This window comes from Lacerta agilis, chromosome 1, assembly GCF_009819535.1.
Source record: "Lacerta agilis isolate rLacAgi1 chromosome 1, rLacAgi1.pri, whole genome shotgun sequence".
NCBI classification, from domain to species: domain Eukaryota; kingdom Metazoa; phylum Chordata; class Lepidosauria; order Squamata; family Lacertidae; genus Lacerta; species Lacerta agilis.
This window is the reverse complement of record NC_046312.1, coordinates 83,670,849-83,692,021: the sequence shown is the minus strand read 5'-3', so window position 1 is coordinate 83,692,021 and position 21,173 is coordinate 83,670,849. Positions and strand designations below refer to the sequence as shown.

The window sequence follows — 21,173 nt, the reverse complement described above, 5'->3', positions numbered from 1 at the left end:
GACATCTCCTAGCTCTCACTGAAGGAGATGCTTTTCCTGCCACCTTAGCACCTGGCTGTATTGGGGTAAATGACAGGCTCCCTGCCCTATTTGCATTTCCTTCCTAAGGGGGCAGGATGATTTGTTAGTGAAATCAGATGGCTGTAGCAGGGAGAGAGTGTGAGTTGGGGGAAGAGGCAGTGGGAGCTATTCCTGATCTAATCAACCAGACCTGGTAAATAAACCCAGCTGTATCTGTGCCTGCAGCAGGAAATGGTCCTCAGCAAACAGTGCACCAGGCAACGGGTGGCAAGATAAACAGGGGTTGGTGCTGCTTCCATCTGCTCCAGGGAGGGAGGGGGGAAATGTGGCTACAGCAAAACTGTCTCCCTGGTACTGGACAGTCACACACATGTGGGGACCAGGAATCCACACTGAGGGATCTGCTGCAGTCTGTTAAATCTATGCAGTTGCTCACTTGCTTTCCTATTATTCCACTATTCCATTCCTATTATTCCATTATTCCATAGAGGGGCTGAAAATAAGGGAAGGCGATGTGATGCCCCATGCTTTGGAAATCTGCAGAAGAACCAGCAGTCTTGGCTTGACACTATTTACTCAATCATACACTTAACAAGTGGTAGGATTTATTATTGCCTCTGTTCCTTATTCAACATTTACCTAATTTGTGGATGTAATTATGTGGCTGGTTTTGGGGTTCGTCCCATGATGTGAAAGTAAGTGATTTCATTGGTTCAGTTACTTTTAATGAAGTCAAATAGAAGGTTTGGTTACTCAGCGATTTACCATAGCTCAACAAACTAATTATACTCTGGTCTGTTATAGCAAATGAATCAAAGATAATGATGCCAAGTTCTTTGTAGGTACTCTACAGATGTACTAACTGAAATGATTGCTCACATTTAATTCACCAACTAGATCAGCCAAGCCTTCTAGATATAAACCACAGACATTATTTCCACTAATACCACAGTAGGATGACTGGATGCAACGTTGTTCTTTCAACAGAAGCATAGAATAACTTGTTTCGGGAGGTGCAATTTTTCTTATTCTTACATGGCAAGCTACTTGGCCTTGGCCTGGGTGCCAAGGACTCGGGAAATGACAACTGAACTCTACAGAATAGAGACACTTTTGCTTTGGAAGTTCCAAGGCCGGTCACTGGGGTAGGGTGGGGTCATTTGGAGTAATTTAACCCATTGCTTCCTGTGGCATTTGGGCATCCCAAGCCAGTAAAGGACATGGAGGGAAGTAATAGGGAAACCACTTGCAAGTAGACCAGCCAATCAATATTGAGGTCCAAATTATCCTGAAAACCTTGCAAGGAAGGGATATTTACTGACCATACCTGCTGGGTACAATGAAAGACATTATCTGTTTTAGTGCTGCATAGAATGGACCTGACAGATCAAATTAACTTATGCAGCAGCAGGAGAAGGCCTTGAGCTAACAATAGGAGGCAGCAACTTCAACACAGAAAACAAAATACCCCCCTTCTCCTTCTCTTGCTTGTGTATGGCTGGCAGATTAGTTAGGAACCCCTAGAGGCAGCACCAGTTGTTGAGGATAGAACAGCTGGCAGAAGGGCATGAGATGCAATTGTTCCAAGGCATTAAGGAGCTGAATCACCTTTGGATGCTGGGGGGCATATTGCTGCCTTCTCTTTCCCCTTGATGCAAAGTTAAACAGCACAATTGTTGAGACTCATCCCCACTTTCCTTATGGAGGCAGTTGTGATCTTCTCATCTAATCCTTCATCTTCCTAGCGTGGGGGAGGTTCAACTCACCCAAGCCCTTCCTAACACAATGATGATCAATAAACAACTTAGGGGTCAAAGTAAATTATAGAATGACTATGAAATTAAAAAATGGTGGGGAAACAAAGCACATCACATCAGAATGCACAGCTGCAATCTGACACTTGCATTTATTTATTAAATTTGTATAGCCAGTGACCGTTTTAGGCACATCTCATATGTGTGCGACTGCAAACATGTGCATTGTGCCGAACCTGGAAGCGACTTGAAAACATCACAAAAACGTCACATAAGGAGTGGAACGGGGGAGGGGTGGAATGAGGTGTTTACAGGCTTTCAATGAATGTTCCGATTATACATGATTTCACAGAAGTATGCAAACACCTGGAACACAACCCAGGGCAAACAGGGAGTTGCCTGTACTGCCCTTCATCTGAAGATCTTGGGATGGTTCACAGCATAAAAATACAAGATAAATACACAAAATACATAGAGCCATAGAATTGTGGATTTGGAAAATGGTTCCAAGGGTCATCTAGTCCAACCCATATTTTGGAGGAGACAAACGCATAATGGCACACAAACACTGCCACAAAAAAAGAGGGGAGTGAAGATCTAAATCAGGAAAAAGGGGGGAATAAAGATTAATACTGATAATGGAGTTGGAGAAGACCAGCCAAGAGAGATCCGCTGTGTAGGCAGCATGGAGGAGGGGCTGCCAAGAGGGTTGCATATCTGGCCTCTAAGGAGCATGTTGCAGCTGCCGCTGGCACCGTTGCCGTACTGGTGAGTGATGCATTCCTTGGAGGCCAGATCTGCAGTCCATATGGATCCTTCCAGGTGAGGCGGTTGCCTTATCTGCCTCATGGGTCTGGATCTCAGAAATGCTGAAGTCACATGGATCACCTTACACATCTAAGAGGTACTAAGTTGCCTTCAGCATCCTCAGAGAAGAAACTTCACTGAGGTTTGTCATGTATTTATTTTACATATGCACCCCACTCATCTTTATGTGTTTGTTATGTGTTTGTTGTGGGGGAGGAAGGGAAAGGAGAATGTTAGCCGCTTTGAGACTCCTTCAGGTAGTGATAAAGCAGGATATCGAATCCAAACTCCTCCTCCTCCTCCTCCTATTCTTCTTCTTCTTCTTTATAAATGCAAAGTGCCTAATTTAATATGTAAGAATATTTAAGAGGAATCAGTTAATTAGCTGGTTAAAAGCCAAAATGTAACCAAAGGGGGGAAATACTGGCTAGCATAACTATGAGCCCAAGATCACAGCTTCTCTATGACCCCATCAAACTACAAACACATCATAACTGATCACTTATGAAAGCACCAAATATATGCACAAAGTGCTGTACAAATATAGAACAATAGGTCTCTGCCCACAGAGTCACAATCTACAGAAGACCTGAGAGAAAATGAGAAGGGAGTTGGAAGGGTGAAAAACAGATCAATAATACATCTAAACCGTGAGTAGGCAAACTAAGGCCTAGGGGCCAGATCTGGCCCTATCACCTTCTAAATCCGGCCCACAGACGGTCCGGGAATCTGTGTTTTTACATGAGTAGAGTGTGTGTTTTTAGTTAAAATGCATCTCTGGGTTATTTGTGGGGCACAGGAATTCATTCATTACCCCCACAAAAAATATAGTCCACCCCCCCCCACAAGGTCTGAGGGACAGTAGACCAGCCCCCTGCTGAAAAACTTTGCTGACCCCTGATCTAAACCTACCAATACAAAAGTGTAATAATGTATAGAACAGGCTTCCTAAACCTCAGCCCTCCAGATGTTTTTGGCCTACGACTCCCATGATCGCTAGCTAACAAGACCAGTGGTCAGGGATGATGGGAATTGTAGTCTCAAAACATCTGGAGAGCCGAGGTTGAGGAAGCCTGGTATAGAACATCAAGAGGGGAAAGCAAGGGGGAAATAGTTTTGATTCATTTCAGTTAGTGAGTCGTTATCCATTGTTTTTCTCTTTTGCAGTTCCCTGAACAATCCCTGCCCTTCTGCACCCCCTTGTGGGCTAGTGTGGGATTCTCAACAACCACAACAGAGTGCTGGATTTTCGTAGAATGATTTCTGCAAAAATAGAATGGGCTGGGAGGCCACTGAAGCAGGTGTTGCTCCCACAGGGGCTACTCTGAAATACAGATGGACAGCCCTTCATTGCTGCGCAAGGCAAGTACTGTACCATGACTGTGGCTGGAACGCAACCCCACAAGGCTGTACACACATTATGGCTCCGTGTATACTATACTTTTAAAGCACATTCTTTTCCTCAAAGAATTCTGGGCACTGTAGTTTGCTAAGGGTGATTGGAAATTATAACTGTGCACTACAATTCCCAGAATCCTTAAAGGGAAATAACATGCTTTCATGCTTTTGTGGCATTTACCTATTAGTTGTTGACATATGCTTCCAGGTTACTTTAGATGTGGATTCTTGCTTATTATCTACTTCTTTGGAGTAGACTTATTCCCTACAACTGTTACCCCATCTAGGTACAACGGACTGGGGGGACCTGTAACCCACCAGCTGTTGGACTGCAGCTCCCGTCAGCCGCAGCCAGCACACCCAATGGTCAGGGAGGATGTGAACTGTAATCCACCAGCACCTGGAAGGCCGCAGGTTTCCCCACCCCTGTGGTATAGCAATCAAAATCAAAGGGTTAAATGTAAAGGGTGCCAAAGCAGAAATGTGCATTCTTGTCACTTTGGTGTGGCAGGCCCACACCACACATTTACAGCATATCCAACACACATTTAAAGCACATGATTCCCCCCCCCCCGCAAGGAACCTGGGAACTGTAGTTTGTTCAGGGTGCTGCCCATTGTAGCTCTGTGGGAAAGAAATTACATTCAAGAGGGGGAAGCTGAGTCACGAAGCCTGGAGCTAACGAGGGCTTTTGAATCACCCCAGATGTGTAGGCTCAGTAAGGTTCACACTTTGAGGGGCACGGTGCCAGGGACAGGAAAGTATGAGTCCCTTGGGGCAGAGGGAGGCGTTTCTCTAGAGTGCCATCCCTGATGGCGCCAGGGGTAGCTTCTCTGTCCTGTGGAATGGCTGTCAGCCTTTCTCGTGCATTGCCCTGGGAAAGGGCCGTGTTCTTAATCCTGCGGCTGAGCAGAGGCATTGTTTGGAGGGTGAAAGGAAAATGGCACGTCAGGGCCTTTGTCTTTTGTGTCCCTCCACTGCTAAGCAAACATGCCCAGTGCTTCCCATTGTTAGCCTCAGGAGAGAGGAGAGGCATCTCACCATGATGGGTAAGAGGAATGGACAGCCTGGGCTGGGGCTGGGCTGCTTCACCTCCCACAGCTTCCACTGCTGACTCAGCACAACCTATTGGTGCTCAGTCATTGGACACTTGGCCAAGCTAGGCTATATAATGCTGCTGGGGTCCCCCAGCCCAGCACCACCACTCTTGCCTCCGTACACTGCCAGCCAAGTAAGTACCAGCCCCCTGCCCTCCCCAGACAGCCCCAGTGGCCCACCCCCTGTGTCCTTATGTGTGGTATCCTGGTAGGGATGGAAGGACCTATCAGTTTTGGTTCCCTCGGTTTCTCCAGTCTTAAATTTGATTCCTCATATTTCTGGAGCAATTTTGTGCTTTATTTCCCTAAATTGTCATAAAAAATTCATTTGCATTTTAGCGCGTATTTCTCCTAATAAACATACTTTTGGATGCAGCTTTGATTAATGTACACATTTTTGCTAGCCATTCCCCCAAATGTAATGCATTTTTATATGTTATTTTCCCATAACATATTCGTTTCTATGCACACTTTCCCCAAATACATGCATTTTTGTAAACATTGTTTGCTTTGAGAACTGCATTGCAAAATTGGGATAAGTACAAAATTGAAGGGTAACTGTTTTGGAAAATGTGAATTTAAATGTGAATGGAATTGAGTGTCTCCCCCTTCCCTATATACCGGTACTTCCCTTCCCTTGGAGAATCACTGGGGAAAGATTTCTCTGCAAGGACTTCAACTCATAATTTCTGGGTCGACCGACAAAGGGGATGCATTGGGCAGGAAAGGATCAGCACATTCCTCCAGGGTATGGTTCTGTACTGGTTTCGCTTGCTTTCATGAGTTACTTGGAGATGTTTGTTCTATCGGCACCTTTCCTGATGCACCTGCTCTTTGCTGGCAGCAAGCTGTGGTCTGGATTGTATTAGTGTAGTTGATGGGTGTTGTTGAATGGCTGGTCCTGCCTTTAGATAGAGGGCTATGTTGAATGGCATTTCAGACCCATCTACCTCTATAATTCTGTATGACCCACAACTGCAGCAGGTCTATCCTTTTTTCTTTTGTTCTTAAGTAACAATTAGAATGCATTGGCAGGAAAGTGAGAAACACAGCACTGAAGGGTGTGTGTATAAGTTAGTTTGCACTATAAGGTAAGATGGAAGGGGCCAGCAGAAATCTAGTGGCACAATTCTGGCACCAGGCTGTGCGTAATAAAAATGTAAAGGAAGCTTTCCAAAAACTTTTCTTCCATTGAGGGGAGGGGGCCTGTGACTTGGATTCTGGATTTCCCTTCAACTCAAGACAACATACCTCATAAACTTAGACAGGAATACAGCTGGATCATGGGGACTGACAGTCCTATGAGGGCTTGCAGATGTTGACTGAACTATAGGTTAAAGGAAGGAATGAGATTTGGCTCTCGAGTCAGAAAGTACAAGTGAGTCTTTTCAAAGAGGCCCTGTGGAACACATGTACTCTGTATCCACGGGGCCTCTTTTAAAGGACTCACCCTGTATAATATAAAATGAAATAAGGTCCCTTTAATAGGACCTTCAAACCTGCTCCCTGGGGTGAGCTGCATCGCCCTGTCTAATGGTAGAGCCGGATGTGTAGGCACCCGTTTTCCACTGTGACTCGCTCCACCATTTGCATGAATCCAGCCGCTGGTCAGCAAGGACAGGGGGGGTGCTGCATTGTACAAACTAGCCAGGGATAGGTGCTAGTAAAATGAGATGACAAACTGAGGAGGAATAGATGAAAAGGAGCATCATGGACTCTCTTGGCCTGCACAATTCATCACTTAGCCAGATAATCCAACTCAGAGTCTGGTTACTTTTTCTAGCATTTCAGATGCTACTGTCTATCTCTTCTCCGTGATCCATTCTCTTAACTGTGTCGGATGGTGCTTGCTGATGCTACTCCATGATAGCTGCTAACAGGATGTACTTTGGATTTTCTGTGGGTAGTGCAGGTGGACAGGGCTGACCCCACCCTGCTGCCATCACCACCAGAAACAAGCATTAAAAACCCACACACATTGCATTTCTATAGCAGAAGAGCTGCCCATGACCAGCCAGCACATGGAGACCCTGGGTCAATTCAAGATAACTGTCTGGGAGGAAGAAAACTTCCAGGGGAAGCGCTGTGAATTTCTGATGGAGTGTCCCAGCATCATGGAACGTGGCTTCCGCAAGATCCGCTCCATCAAGGTGGAAAGTGGCCCGTAAGTGATTTGGTGTCCATTGAGCAATATTTGCAAAGCTGGCTTGAAAAGAAATAGCAGCATGCTTGGAGAATCCACAGATATATATGGCTGATGGGTGGAAGGAGAGAGAAAAAGAACTCCATAGGGGGGGCTTCTGCCAGTCTTTTACCCCATAATGTTTCACAGGCAATTATTGGATGGTTTGAGCAATATTTGATTTTGATTTTTAAATTTTATTGTGAGTTTTAAATTTGAAGCTACCAGCATTTGCGCTCTCTCCTCTTCTCATCTTTACAGCTGGGTGGGGTTTGAGTACCCTGAATACCAAGGACAGCAATTCATCTTGGAGAAAGGAGACTACCCTCGGTGGGAGGCCTGGAGTGGGAACAGTGGCTACAGGACCGAGCACCTGCTCTCCTTCCGGACTATCAAGTGTGCTGTGAGTGCAATAATATAGTCTCTTGTCTCTGAAAAAAACACCTGAAAGGGACCCAATCCCCAGTGGAGAAGGGTGCCTCCTGGTCTCGTTCCAGAGAGCACAAAGTAAAAGGAGACACAAAACTATCTGGTGGGGCAAAGGGATCCCCAAATGGTGGTGGAAAACAACAACAAAAATACCCTATTTCATTGATCAAGCACCATCTCTTTGAAAAGTACTCTCCTAACCAAAGCTACTTCCAGAACATACCGATTTCATTTGCTGCCTGTAATAAATTAAGTGGAAGCATGACAGAAGAGTCGTCAAGGACAAAGGTGGTTTCAGTGAAATTGCCAGGGGGAGTGACATTAACAAAGATGAAATGAAATTAACAGGCTGTCTGACAAGCTGATATCCCACAGATGCACAACAGGTGAAGGTGATTGTTTTTATCAGACAAATGAAGTGCTGTTAATCCAGTAGCAAGCAAGCTTTTGAGTTATACAGAGCTCTTCATCAGAACTCTTTTGTTTCAGATTTCTGTATAACTCCTGTCAGTCAACTAAAACCATGGCACTCTTCCTGTTTTCCACCTTTTTATTTTCGGGGGCTCGGGGCAAATGTAAAATTATGCTCAGTGTTGAATGAGGCCGAGGACCACAGTCAGAAGGAACAAGGGGGAAAGGGCTTTGGAGAAGCTGCAGAGATCTCATCTCCTGCATCATTGGGGAGCCTTAAAGGCAAAAGCCCATTCTCCAGATGGTGACTCAATAACCGGGGAGGGAAGGGACACATATAAACAGTTAACCATATACTCGAGAGGACAGGGCCAAACATGGATGCAATCCTGCTTATCTTCATGACCTTTCACAAATGAGGGTGGCTATGGGGAAGAAATAGCTTTTATCTCAGACAGGATTGCTAGGCCCAGGTGTCAAGAGGGCTCTTGCATCTTTTACAGTGGCTCCCAGTTTGGTTTTTGCCATCTTAGTCCTGTAGTGATGAGACAATATTTCCCTTCTTTTCAAAGCTTCATCAGGGTCTGGGGTCCCACAACCCTAATCTGAACCAATGAAAGGCTCAGATTAGGGTTGCCACCTTCAAATTTAGAGGGGGGGTGGAAATCACTGCTGTAGAACAATTCCCTCAAAGTCCTTCCCCTTGCTTTCACTAAACTGAGTGAGATCGGGGAGAATGAAGAATTTAGATCTCCCTCTGCAGAAGTGCTGTGCATTGGGGCTTTTATGGCAGCATCTCTGGGTCAGAAGGCCGAGTCCCTTGGCTAGATCAATAAGAGGCCGATGCTGTTTGACAAACAATACACACCCTGCAAGCCAAGGTGGTATATAACTCCAAAATGAACCACATGCTTTGGACTCATTTTTTGTCTAAAAGTATCCCAATGCATTAGCAGAGTGGACTGAACTAAGGCAAGCCCATGGGGGAAATCAGGTGTTCATTCACTGTACAGTTCTGGGGCAGAAAGGGGAGACATACAGCTCAGTCTGGCACATGGCTTTGGGGCAAAGGAGCTGCCTCAATGGCAGAAGCAAACTAAATGAACGAATGTGGAGTGGCATATATTAAAAAGCCTCCATAGACAAATGAATAAGTTGGGAGGGGTGCTTTTTTTTAGCATTTAAGTCAGAAAGCTGTCCAAGGGTGGGAAAGATTGGCATTGAAAAGGAAAGGGTTTTTTTGTTTCTGTTTTTCGCAAGTGTCAGCCAGGCTTTCCGGACGAATGTATAGTACCCGCTCCAAACAGGCTATAGCCAGTATGGCATATCACTCCATCTTGAAGAGCGGCTGCTTCTGTTCCTAACTGGGGTTTAAAATCTCTGCACGTCCTCATCTCTGGGCTTTAATAACAACCAGTCAGATTATGTCCGCGCTTTAATAAAGGGGTGTGAGATATCATCTCGTTTCTGGCTGGCAGGATCACTTGGCAGAGTGCAGCCTGCAGGAATGGGTGATAGGGGAGGGGGGAGGGGGGATGCAGCTGTGCCCAGTTTCAGTTTTAACCCCTTGAGTCCACAGCAGGATAGCGAGAGACTACATATCCTGACCACTTGGAAAGCCGGGAGGGTTTTCTTTGCATAATGGATAGAATCCCAAGCCTTTCTTTTCTGCTTGCTGGGGACTATGTTAACAGATATACCCATAAAGATGCTTGACAGTCATTCACCAACAGCTGCTTGGCAGCAGCACACACAATGCCCAAGGATGCCCAAGTGAGAGGCAAAGGAAAGCTGTGTAATAGGGATGTTAAGCCAGAGTCTAGGCTGAAGGAGCACAGACATCTAAGGCAAGGATGGGGGACCCGAGGTCCTCCAGGTGTTACTGCTCTCTTAACTCCCATCATCCCTGACCACTGGCTATGCAGGCTGGGAATTATAGGAGTTCAACAATGTCTGGAGGATCACAGGGTCCCAACTTCTGATCTAGGGAAACCAGAAGCAATGGATGATAAAACTCCTTTGCACGCTCTCTCTCTCTCTTTGTGTGCAGATGCAGTTATCACCACTGTACACAGAGTTTTACAGTATGTCAAGCAAAATACAGATTCCAACTCCTGAGAAGTTTACAGTATATGTCTACAGTTCAGTTAGGCTTTGTAGGGGATGGGGACTAAGAGGGGTTGTGCCAAAAGCCTTATGGGGGAAAGTGGGGATTTTCAAAAGGGTTTTGAACGGAGGTGGGTCACACAGATGTCCAGTCCAGTCATAAGGGGAAGCAAATAGAAACATTGTGGCATCATCCAGAGGATGATGAGACCTCACACGGTTGAAGGGACTGGCATTGGAGGGGGCAGGGAAGAAGGGAGCAAGTCCATAATACAGATCAGGGAATTTTGGCAGGTGCTGGTTGTGCAGGAAAAGGTCCCTTCAGAGCAATGCCTGAGGAGCTCTACCACCCACTGCAATCCAATCATTGCAATCCAACCTGCCAATAGCCACAGGGGAATAAAGGGAACAAAGTGAAGAAAATGAGAGCTGAAAGGGAAGGTGGATAAGAATGCAGGAATAGCAAATGGTGTTCTTTTAGATTCAAGGATCTTGCCTTTCTTCCTTTCCTCTGTCATAACTGGCCTGGTTCGCACACAACACTAAGTCATGGTTTATTAAACTATGGTTTAGCATTATGTGTGAACCCTGCCCAGCAGTATCTATGGTTTGTTTACTGCCAACAAATCACCATATGAAACTGTGGTTTATTATTGGCTTACAACCCTTGGCTTGTTTTAACTATGGCTTGGTGTTATCTGTGACTCCAGCACCCTTCCATAAACATGGTGTTTTTCACCACCTCACTGCAGACACTCACCAAAAGGCACGAGGCTAGGGCAGCTGGAAAATAAACCAAATGTTGGAGAAATAAGCCATGGCGTGTTTGATCATCTGTTAGGCAACTCATCGTGAACTTGTGGTTTATTTGTTGGGTATTAAAAGTCTCCACAAGCCTCTAGTCCCTCCATTTCTTATCCCTAAACTGGGACCCTCTCCTTTCTTAGTCCAACCAGGAGTTTATGGCTTCACACAGCCATATCACCATACATTTGTAATGAAAGGCTATTTATTGTGGACTTGGTGCTCCTCAGACATGCAAGTTTTGTACAGCATTCACACAGTATCTTCAACAAATTGCCACCCCATATTATTTTCCCATTTAATCTGGATTTGCAGTTTCTTTAGAATATCTGATAAATAAAACAAAAAGCAACAGAAATAGTATTTGGATTGAATTGTGGGGAGGGGATATAGGTTGGCATTTTGACGAAGACAACACCTGCACAAAACTTGCATGTCTGAGGAGCACCAAGTCCACAATAAATAGCCTTGGGGAAGCATCCACTGATGATAGGACTGTCTGTTCAAAAAATCCAGAAATGGTGCCATGATGTCCCAAGAAGTAACTTCAAGATGTAAGCAGAGTTGCCATCAGTCATGATACTAACTGTATGGGATGTTCCCACACAGAGACTGTATACCACTAACTACCACCCAATGACCCACCCACCCAAAAAATCATGGTCATCACCTTCATTCTTTGAGCTTCTAAAAGCATCTGGATAGTTGCTTTTAGGATGCCAAAATAAGGGGGCCTGGCAATGAGGTCTGTTTCATGTTCTGAAATAAGAGGCTTCATCAAGACATGATGAAGGGAATCTGGAAACTGGGAACCCTGTTAAGAGATGGGGCATGAATGAATTTTGCCTGTGACAGTCCCACACCAAATCATCCTCACTTTACCCTATCCTGCAGAACCACAGTGACAGCAAAGTGACCCTGTATGAGGCAGAGAACTTCCAAGGACGCAAGTTTGAGCTCAGCGATGACTATCCATCCCTGCAGGCCATGGGCTGGGGCAACAAGGAGGTGGCTTCTATCAAGGTCAATTCTGGAGCGTAAGTGATGCCTTCTGAGTTGGAGCGAAGTTGGAAGGGCACCCACCCCTCAAGTACTGTGAAGGGAATCCTCCCATAACCTCATTCTTACATTGCCAAGAACACAGATAAGCACAGCTAGCTGCATGAACCATGAGCAATCCTGGGATTGCCATAGCTGCCTCCCTTTTTAAAGAGAAACTATCCCAGGCTCCTTCCCCAGTTGCGTCTTGCCCCTTTGAGACTGGTTGCTGGAGGAGGAGTGGACCCTCCCAAAGGATATGGGTTAAAAAGCAGGGGGGGGCTGAACTATCCCTTTTTCGGTGTAGGATATGCTTCTGGGGCTGGAAGTGCCTGTATTGCCAATGTTCTGCTTTATCCCCTAGATGGGTGGCATATCAATACCCAGGGTACCGGGGCTACCAATATGTCCTGGAGCGGGACAGACAGAATGGTGAATACAAAAAGTACAGCGAATACAGCACCCAGGCCCACACCAACCAGATCCAGTCCATCCGCCGTGTCCAGCACTGAGCCGTGTCTTAGCAGCAGCAGCAGCAGCAGCAGCAGCATCGGCCCTCCTGCATTCCACCAACACCCCCCACACCTGCCTCTGCGCCCAAGGGCCCGCCAAGCAGTAGACCTGCACCTGGTAGCCAATAAAGGCATTTACCAAACCCATCTTTCTTTTTGTGCATCTGTTAATAATAATAATAATAATTTATTATTTATACCCAGCTGGCTGGTTGGTTTACCTGCTGGCATATAAACCGAGAAAGCTAAGCATAATTCACTGTCTCTGACACACACCACAACACACTGAAGGTCCATTCCTAAAGCCTCAATAAGGCACAGACAAACATTTGTTTTTTACACCAGAAGGAAACTAAAACTGAGCCACAGTTAGCAATAGGATTGCCAACTGATCAGAAGAAGTGGTCTGGTCTGTGCTTGTGCTTTTAAACCGCATCTTCACGTTCAGAAATCTGGCAGGGAAGCTTTTCACAGCATGAAGATAAACCTTATCTGCTAATGCCTGCACATATCAAGCTGCTGTTAATGGCACAGTTACTGAGACCAGCTGAAAAGTTGGCAACCTTAGTTGGGGATCCTTATACAAAGGCACAATGGCTCATTTCCTTTCTTCCCCTTGTGACTATGGAGACATAGCTCACTCACCCCTCGCAATGGAAATGGAGAAGTCTGAGGTTCCCCCCTCAGCTACTCAGAATACAGGTTTTGGTACAGCCCAATTACAGAGAGATAGGAACCAAAGGTTTGATCCAAATGTGAACAGAATCTATTCATAAATCAATAAAGGTGGGAAAGACCTTGCAAGTCATCTAGCCTATCCCCGTCTACAATGCAGGATACAACTGCAGCATTCTTGACAGCCTTTGCTTTAATTAGATGTCAGGAACCTTTGGCTCTCCAGATATTTGCTGAACTACATCTCCCATAATCCCTGGCCATTGGCCATGCTTGCTGAGACTGATGGGAGCTGTAGCAACATCCAGTGGGCCAAAGGTTCCCCAAACATGGCTTAAATGTATCCAGTGAAGGAAAGCTCACCACCTTTTTAGGTAAGTCTGCTCCACTGTTAAATGGCTTTTACCATTAGGAAGTTTCTCCTGAGGTTTAGCTCAAAACTGCTTCCCTATACCTTCCATCCATTAGTTCTAGTCCTGTCCTCTGGATGTTATCTCCTAGGTTAAATGACCTATGACCAGTTATGCAACAAAGAGTGCAGATAGAAGACTCAAAGAGTTGAATCAAAACAGCAACACTGACGCATCACATAACTTGAACTCAAAAGTGAGCAACCAATTAAACCAACACAGGTCCTTTCATAGAACACTATATCTGCTTCATAGCCAACCCACCATCTGTAGAGTGGGCAAGACTTTCACAAACTTGAAGCAGAGTATCTGAAGAAGTGTGTGTGCACACGAAAGCTCATACCAAGAACAAACTTAGATGGTGTCTAAGGTGATACTGGAAGGATTTTATTTATTTATTTATTTATTTTTACTATGGCAGACCAACACGGCTACTTACCTGTAACTTGAAGCAGAGTTGTCAACTCCAAAAAAGCCAGAAATACACCCCTCAGTGGTCTGCTTTTCTGCTTTATTAGCAGATTGATGTGTAGAAATATCAGGAGGTCATTCATTTCACTTGCCAAATTCTATACAGTAAGCTATTGCTAAAGGCACAGCTACACAGGCTGGCTAAAGTGGGCAACCTTAACCGGGAACTGAAACTAGGTTTACTTCCAGACAATTTGTTTTTTGAACATACATCCTGATTTGTTTGCAGGAAGCATAAAGCAAGTATTATCCCACCCTTTCCTGTAATTTTCCTTATTGGGAAGAGGTCTGATTTGGGGGGGGGGGAGTGGGTTTGTGGTGCAACTCTAACTGCTACTGAAATTTGCTGGTATATGATTGCATTCCAGCCAGAAATAGTGATGGTCTGGAAGTGCCCTAGAAAATGAAAGAGAAACACGAAATACCAACTGATCTTATTCTCTGAATGAACATTCCCTCCAGCTTCTAGGCTAAAGCTAGCCATTTGACTCCTACTGACTTTTCTTATCCACTGTATCACCGAATATTCAGATTTGCTTTTGGAATCAATAGATGAGCTGCTGCCAATCCTCGCAGGTTGGGCTGCTACTGGTCATTGCAGCCGGTCACAGTTTAGCATACTGTCAGAGCCTGTCGAAGAGAAAGCAGGCTCTTGGTGGGAATTGTAAAATGCACAAGCAGTGTCTAAAGCAGGGGTCAGCAACCTAAGGCCTATGGGCTGGAAGCATCCCACGGAGGCTGTTTGGCCGGCCTACGACACAACATGGGGACCCACTTCCACGGTGCTGAAAATTGCATCTGCGCAGATGCCAAAAATTGCATCTGTGCATGCACAGATGCCAAAAATCGTGGGTGCACATGCAATCCGCCCCAGAGAGGGATCTCCGTGGGACCGATCTAACCCAGGGAAGATAAACCTTGCTGACCACTGGTCTAAAGGTTGGTTATGCTTTCCTCCTGACCTGGAGTCTCTTATCCCTAATCCCAGAGTTTTAGGGTTATTGGAGTTGATAAAATGCAAAATATATTCAGAGGGATTCTCTTTTTTTTATTTCCTCATTTGTTCCAGGACTAAGAAGATTATTAGCTATACTTGTGTATGGATTTGTTGGTCTTGAACTGGGCAGCTGTGGAATTAGTAGTCACTTCTCTTGGCAAGCATATGTTGGCAAGACATTTGTTCTCGGGAACAAAATGAACCTCTAGACTCTAGGACAATTCATTCCATACAATAGATTTAACAAAATAAAAAATTCTTTCCAGTAGCACCTTAGAGACCAATGTTGGAAGATGAGCAATTAAATAGTCCTGAGATGGTATGTTTGATGTTGTTGGGGCCAGTAATGGTGTTGTCTGGGTTTATGTGGCAGCATAAATTGCTCATCTTCCAACATTGTGGATGCAATCAAATGCCAACAGTGCCCTTCAGCTCTCTATATTGGACAAACAGGCCAAACCCTACACCAAAGGATAAATGGACATGAATCTGATATCAGGAATCACAAGACAGAGAAACCAGTAGGAGAACACTTCAATCTCCCAGGACATTCTATAAAAGATCTCAAAGTAGCTGTCTTAATACAAAGAAATTTCAGAAATAGACTGGAAAGAGAAGTGGCTGAATTGCAACTAATTACCAAACTTAAAACCATGGAGAAACCTGGTCTGAACAAAGACATTGGATTCTTATCTCATTACACATGACAAAGCTATCTTTAGCCATCTCACCCCTTGCCTCTCCCTGCAAGACTACTGGTAATTGCAGCCGTTAAGAGTAGTCAACAGGTTTTCCACACCTATCAGCTGATCACCCCTTCCCACCACCCTCTGAGTATTACCCCTCCCCACTCCCTCACTATATTTAAGGATCTGGTGACTTCTGTTTCAGTGTATCTGAAGTAGTGTGCATGCACACGAAAGCTCATACCAAGAACTAACTTAGTTGGTCTCTAAGGTGCTACTGGAAATATATATATATATATATTTTTGACTATGGCAGACCAACATGGCTACCCACCTGTAAATACAATAGATTTGTTAGCTTGCAAGGTGCCACAAAATCTGTGCCATTTTTGCAACACTGAATGAAAAGAAACTCAGGTGTGGCCTCTGGTGGAAAGATCATGTCTGATTGTAGGTGCATGGCTCCTTTTCCCTCTCCAAACATCCCTTATCGTGAACCTTGGCAAGCCTTACATAAACGCCTGCCAACAGAGCTGCTTTGAACTGAATTGACTTTGCTTGCTTGGGGCCCCTCCCTCCAGCAAAACACTACCAGCTCCACCTCTCAGAGTCAGCCACATCCGCCCAGGAATCCGGCACTGGGCACCTTTCGTTTGCAGCGAGCAAACCCACCCAGAAGTAAAGTGGGGGAAACACTAGCAGCCGGGCTTCCCTTCCGACACTCGGCTGCAATCCATTGCATGCCGGTTACAATAAATACCCCCTCCCTCTGCTTCGATCCATTACACCGGGTCACCGGAGGAGATGGTGGGGACCAATTCCCACCAAGCCCCTCCTCTGCATCAATTGACTGGGGGGGGGGGAGCGTCCCATCTCCTGACTCAGAAAGGGGTCGGAGTCATGTGTTTGTCTTGCAGAATTAATCTCCAGGTCCCACATTTCTCTGGATTCTAGTAATCTGCCCTCGCTGACAATACACAGGTGGTACCTTGGGAGCAAGTGGTACCTACAGATGTCCAAGAGCAATAGTTTTCATGTGAATGCACTTTTCACTCTGTGATCATGCAATTAACAGGGCATGATTGATTCATTAATTCCTCTGGGGTGGTAACACAGGGAGGCAAAGCCAGGGGGGGCAGGTAAAGCTGTTGAGCTGTTTTTTGTTTGTTTGTTTTTTTGAGAAATCAAAGTTGTTGACTCCATGGAAGTAGTCATGCCTGTTTAAAGTGGTACTGTAGCACTTCAAATGTAAGGTGTGAATGTGGCCAGTATTTAGCCTGTCCTCGTGTACCATAAAGGGACGTGGGTGGTGCTGTGGTCTAAACCACTGAGCCTTAGGCTTGCCGATCAAAAGGTCGGCGGTTTGAATCCCCACAACGGGGTGAGCTCCCATTGCTCGGTCCCAGCTCCTGCCAACCTAGCAGTTCGAAAGCACACCAAAAGCCAAGTAGATTAATATGTACCGCTCCAGTGGGAAGGTAAATGCCGTTTCTGTGTGCTGCAATGGTGTCGGTGTTGCGTTGTGCCAGAAGCGGCTTAGTCATGCTGGCCACATGACCCAGAAAAACTATCTGCGGAGTGGACAAACACCAGCTCCCTCGGCCTGTAAAGCAAGACGAGCACCACAACCCCAGAGTCATTCGCAACTGGACTTAACTGTCAGGGGTCCCTTTACCTTTACCATGTACCATGCAAACAGGTTTGGAAAAGCTGGACTACTGTGCAGTGCAGGAAAAAAAACCCTCAAGAAAGGGTCTTGAGGGAAAGGGTGGGGAACCTCCTTCAACTTGAGGGCTACAGTCTCTCAGGGAACTTTCAGGGGGCTTCATGCCAGTGGTGGGTGCAGGGCAGTTGCAAAATTGGCCAGAACAACAGATGTGAGTCTTTCCTTTATACAGTAAGCTACACAAGCAGTTTGCACCTGTGAGCACACACTTCTTTTCAGGAAACAAGAGGCATTATCACAATTCAAGGACACATTCTGGCTAAACAAAAGCACTTGAAGGTGTGGAGCAGGGCCAATGAGCGGCATTACATGAGAAGCAGTGTGGCCTAGCGACAGCCCCAAGGACCATATAGCGAGGCCTGGAGGGCCACATTCAGCCCCTGGGCCTGAGGTTCCTTCCTCCAGGCCTATAGTTCTGCAGCTGCCCTATAAATGTGAACTTAGTTCTGTACTCTGTCTCAGGCTCAATCCCCACAGTTAAGAGCTGCCCCCCTCCTTCTCCCCCAATTGGAGTCCATATACATATGGACCTACATATTCCTCTTGAGCTAGAGGAGCATAGCAAAATTTAGCATTGGAAATTACTTTTATTATTATTTACTAGTACATTAACCCCGTTAAATTAACGGGCGCTAGAACATATGTGGTCAAACTGTTGCCCTAGCAACGTCGGGGACATGCGCAGAGCTGACTGAGCGGCTCTCGCTTATCTCGTTTCCCCCCCGCTAACAACGCGAGAGCCGCATGACGTAGCCAGCTCTGCGCATAGCGTCCCTGTTGCCCTAGCAACATCGGGAACACGCGCAGAGCGTCTCTGCGCTCCAAGTCCCAACGGCTGTCCGTGGGGCACATGCGCAGTAGCGCAATCCCACGGACACAGGGACTGGACGCAGAGACACTTGCACTTTATTATAGGTGATTAAATTTTGTGTATTACCCTCCACCTGCAGATCTCAGGGCAGTTCCCAACATTAAATTACAACACAAAAACCACAAAATACATATTAAAATAAGAATAACTTAAAACATAAAACAAAAATATCTAATAAATCTAATGAATGCCACACAGGTACAGTCCAATGAAGTTTAAGTACTCCAAAGTCCCCTTTGCTAACAAAGAGTTAAGCATGTGCTTGATTGAAATGGCCTGCATATTTGTTTGCTTCCCTGCTCCATCATCGTCCCAATAGGTAAATAAATAGAGGGCCTCAACCCATTCATGTTTTGGTTCTTCCGATTTCCGATTTGCAATCACGTATTATGGGATAATCACCTATTTTCTGAGAGGACTATGCTGTGATACAGGCAGAAATTCAGTGGGTTTCTGACACTGTACTGCAATGTCTATTTGTCGTGCAGCTGTTAAAAGTAAAGCAGAGAAGCCTTGCCAAGAAAACAGGTGGCAGCCAGATCCGTTTGCATTACTCAACATGCCCTTTCAATCACAGGGCACACGTGGGCTGCTCCTTAGCACTTTCCCTCTGCCCTGCCTCCAATAAGAAAGTGCTTCCTGCAGGCCTCTCCCTTTGCACAAACATTCCTTCACACACAGAACGTCCCACCCCACCGGAGCTCAGCTGTCCACCCTCCCTCCCTTTTGCAAGCAGGTAGCATACCTGAGGCTTTCCCTGCCAGGGCCACGTCAGCTTCTTCCCTGAGCAGGCCCACAGGTAAGTCGAAACAAAGCTGGGGGCGGATTATGTAGTGGGCATCTGCTCCAGAGCCTCATGCAGGAGTTAGAAGTTTTGTGTTTATGTTTTTATGGTTTTTTAAGGGATGGGAAACTTGCACCTATTCAGGGTCTCTGGGCACAAGATTGCTGTTTTGTGCTGGTGAAAAAAGACAGGCCAGCCTATGGCTAGAACCCCATAACTAGGCTGCACTCATCATTGGAGTAGGCAGATTTCTTTTCCATATGTGAGTAGAAGTGGGGATGTGGGGATTTCAATCCATCACAGATTTGTGACTGGGTGCAGAATCAGGGTGGCAGAAATGATGGTTTAAAGGGTACACACAAAATACACTGGGGTGAGCTTGTATCATTTATAATTTCCTTTCACTACACTTGGACAGTCTAAAAATCACTCTCCTATCTCCCCCTGCCCTGTCCCTGGAACCTGCTCTGTTTATTTGCCTTCCCTGATCCAAAGCCTTTCAGCCTGTCCTCTGTCCAAATTTTCAATCCAGTTGAGGTTAGGATTTAACACTGCTGTAAGACGACAGACAGGCTGGTGCCAGTGTGGTTGGAAGAGTGTGATCAGCTAGGAGATTCACCGTCTTGGGTTTGTCTCTGTGTAGCTTACCCTTTGGGGATTTTGGCAAGGATAAAAAAGGGAAATAATATGCCATTTGATCCACCCACATAGAGGTGATTTGCTTTAAAAATGGAGGTTCCAGAATGCATGTTTGCCTGGAAGCCACATAATCTGAAGAGAAGGATCCCCTTTTCCTGATCCCAGAAATGTTGCGACTGACCGTGGTCATCTGTAGATGAGAGACAAATGTACAACTCACATATTAAGGTTCCCTGCTTATTGCTACTGTTACTGTACATGTTTCAAGGCTGTTTGTATAGCCTGCAATTCCATGCTCTCATCATGCAGGAACCAATTTCTTTTTTCTTTCTTTTTCTAGCCCTTATGGCTACAATATGCAAATATGCAAATATTTGCAAATTTGATTATTCATGTTGTGGAATTCAGGGGGTGGCTGGTTAAAAGGTTTAGTTTATCTTAGTGTAGATTTTTATTTTTCACACAGAGTATACACAGTCTGCTGATTTTTAGACTGGAGTAGTAGCTCTCCTCCTTCCCCTGTTTCTTATTCAACCTATGTGCCCAAATGCTTAATAGCTCCAAGTTGTGCTTCTCCTTCACACCATGCACAGTGGTTAGATGCTCTGGAATAGCTACACCACAGCAGTGGCAAGTAGACTTCAGGTTTGCAGGATCCACTTTGTTTCTTCCTGGAACCTCAAAGCCCACCGACTGAAGCCAAGTGCAAAAGAATGGCTTAACTGGGGGGCTGTGCTGGACATACACTTGGAATTAAGGGATATGGCTCAGCCCAGGAATGGAGCTCATGGTCCTTTCATTCAGCCATCCATTCCTGTTTTCCCATTCACTCCCACCCCACAAGCTTTGTTTCAGCAACCCAGCTTGGTAGAAAGTCATTGCCAGTGCTTTTTTCTGGGGGTATGTAGGGGTACACATACCCCTAAACATTTTGTGAATCTTTGTACTTTTGTCCATTTACTGTATTTATTTTCCCCGATTTGAACTATAAAACTATTTTTTTTAATAGAAAAAAGCACTGGTCATTGCTATAGTTAAACTACTGAGAATCAGAAATTCTTGGCGATCTGCTATTGGTAGATCCTGATTTACCTTCTGCCCTCTCTCACTGTGGACAAATGACCCTTTTAGCCCCTTTGACATTTCTCCCCAGAGAAGGGATGGGGAACTTGTGTCTCTCTACCTGTTGCTAAACTGCAACTTCCATCTTCCCTGACAGGGGCTAGTGGGGGTTGGAGTCCAGCAACACCTGGAGGGCCACAAGTTCCCCATTCATGCTCCTGAGCCACCTGTCTCAGAAGTGGATTAAACAGGGTAACATAGATCCTCCTGGTGGGGTAACTGGGGCCTCAAAA

At 45.6% G+C, this 21,173-nt stretch overlaps 1 protein-coding gene and 1 long non-coding RNA gene across 2 annotated transcripts in view; one reads left to right on the top strand and one right to left on the bottom strand.

Moving 5' to 3' along the window:
- The window catches only part of LOC117053186, a 49,622-nt gene that overhangs the window by 25,934 nt on the left and 2,515 nt on the right, over positions 1-21,173 (bottom strand). The gene's annotated exons all lie outside the window — the stretch shown is intronic.
- Positions 5,111-12,706, top strand: CRYBA2 (crystallin beta A2). The gene is made up of 5 exons (XM_033160741.1): positions 5,111-5,211; positions 7,070-7,241; positions 7,521-7,662; positions 11,904-12,046; positions 12,412-12,706. The coding sequence occupies exons 2-5, from the start codon at positions 7,084-7,086 to the stop codon at positions 12,557-12,559; spliced, it is 591 nt and encodes a 196-aa protein (XP_033016632.1). The 5' UTR covers positions 5,111-5,211; positions 7,070-7,083; the 3' UTR covers positions 12,560-12,706.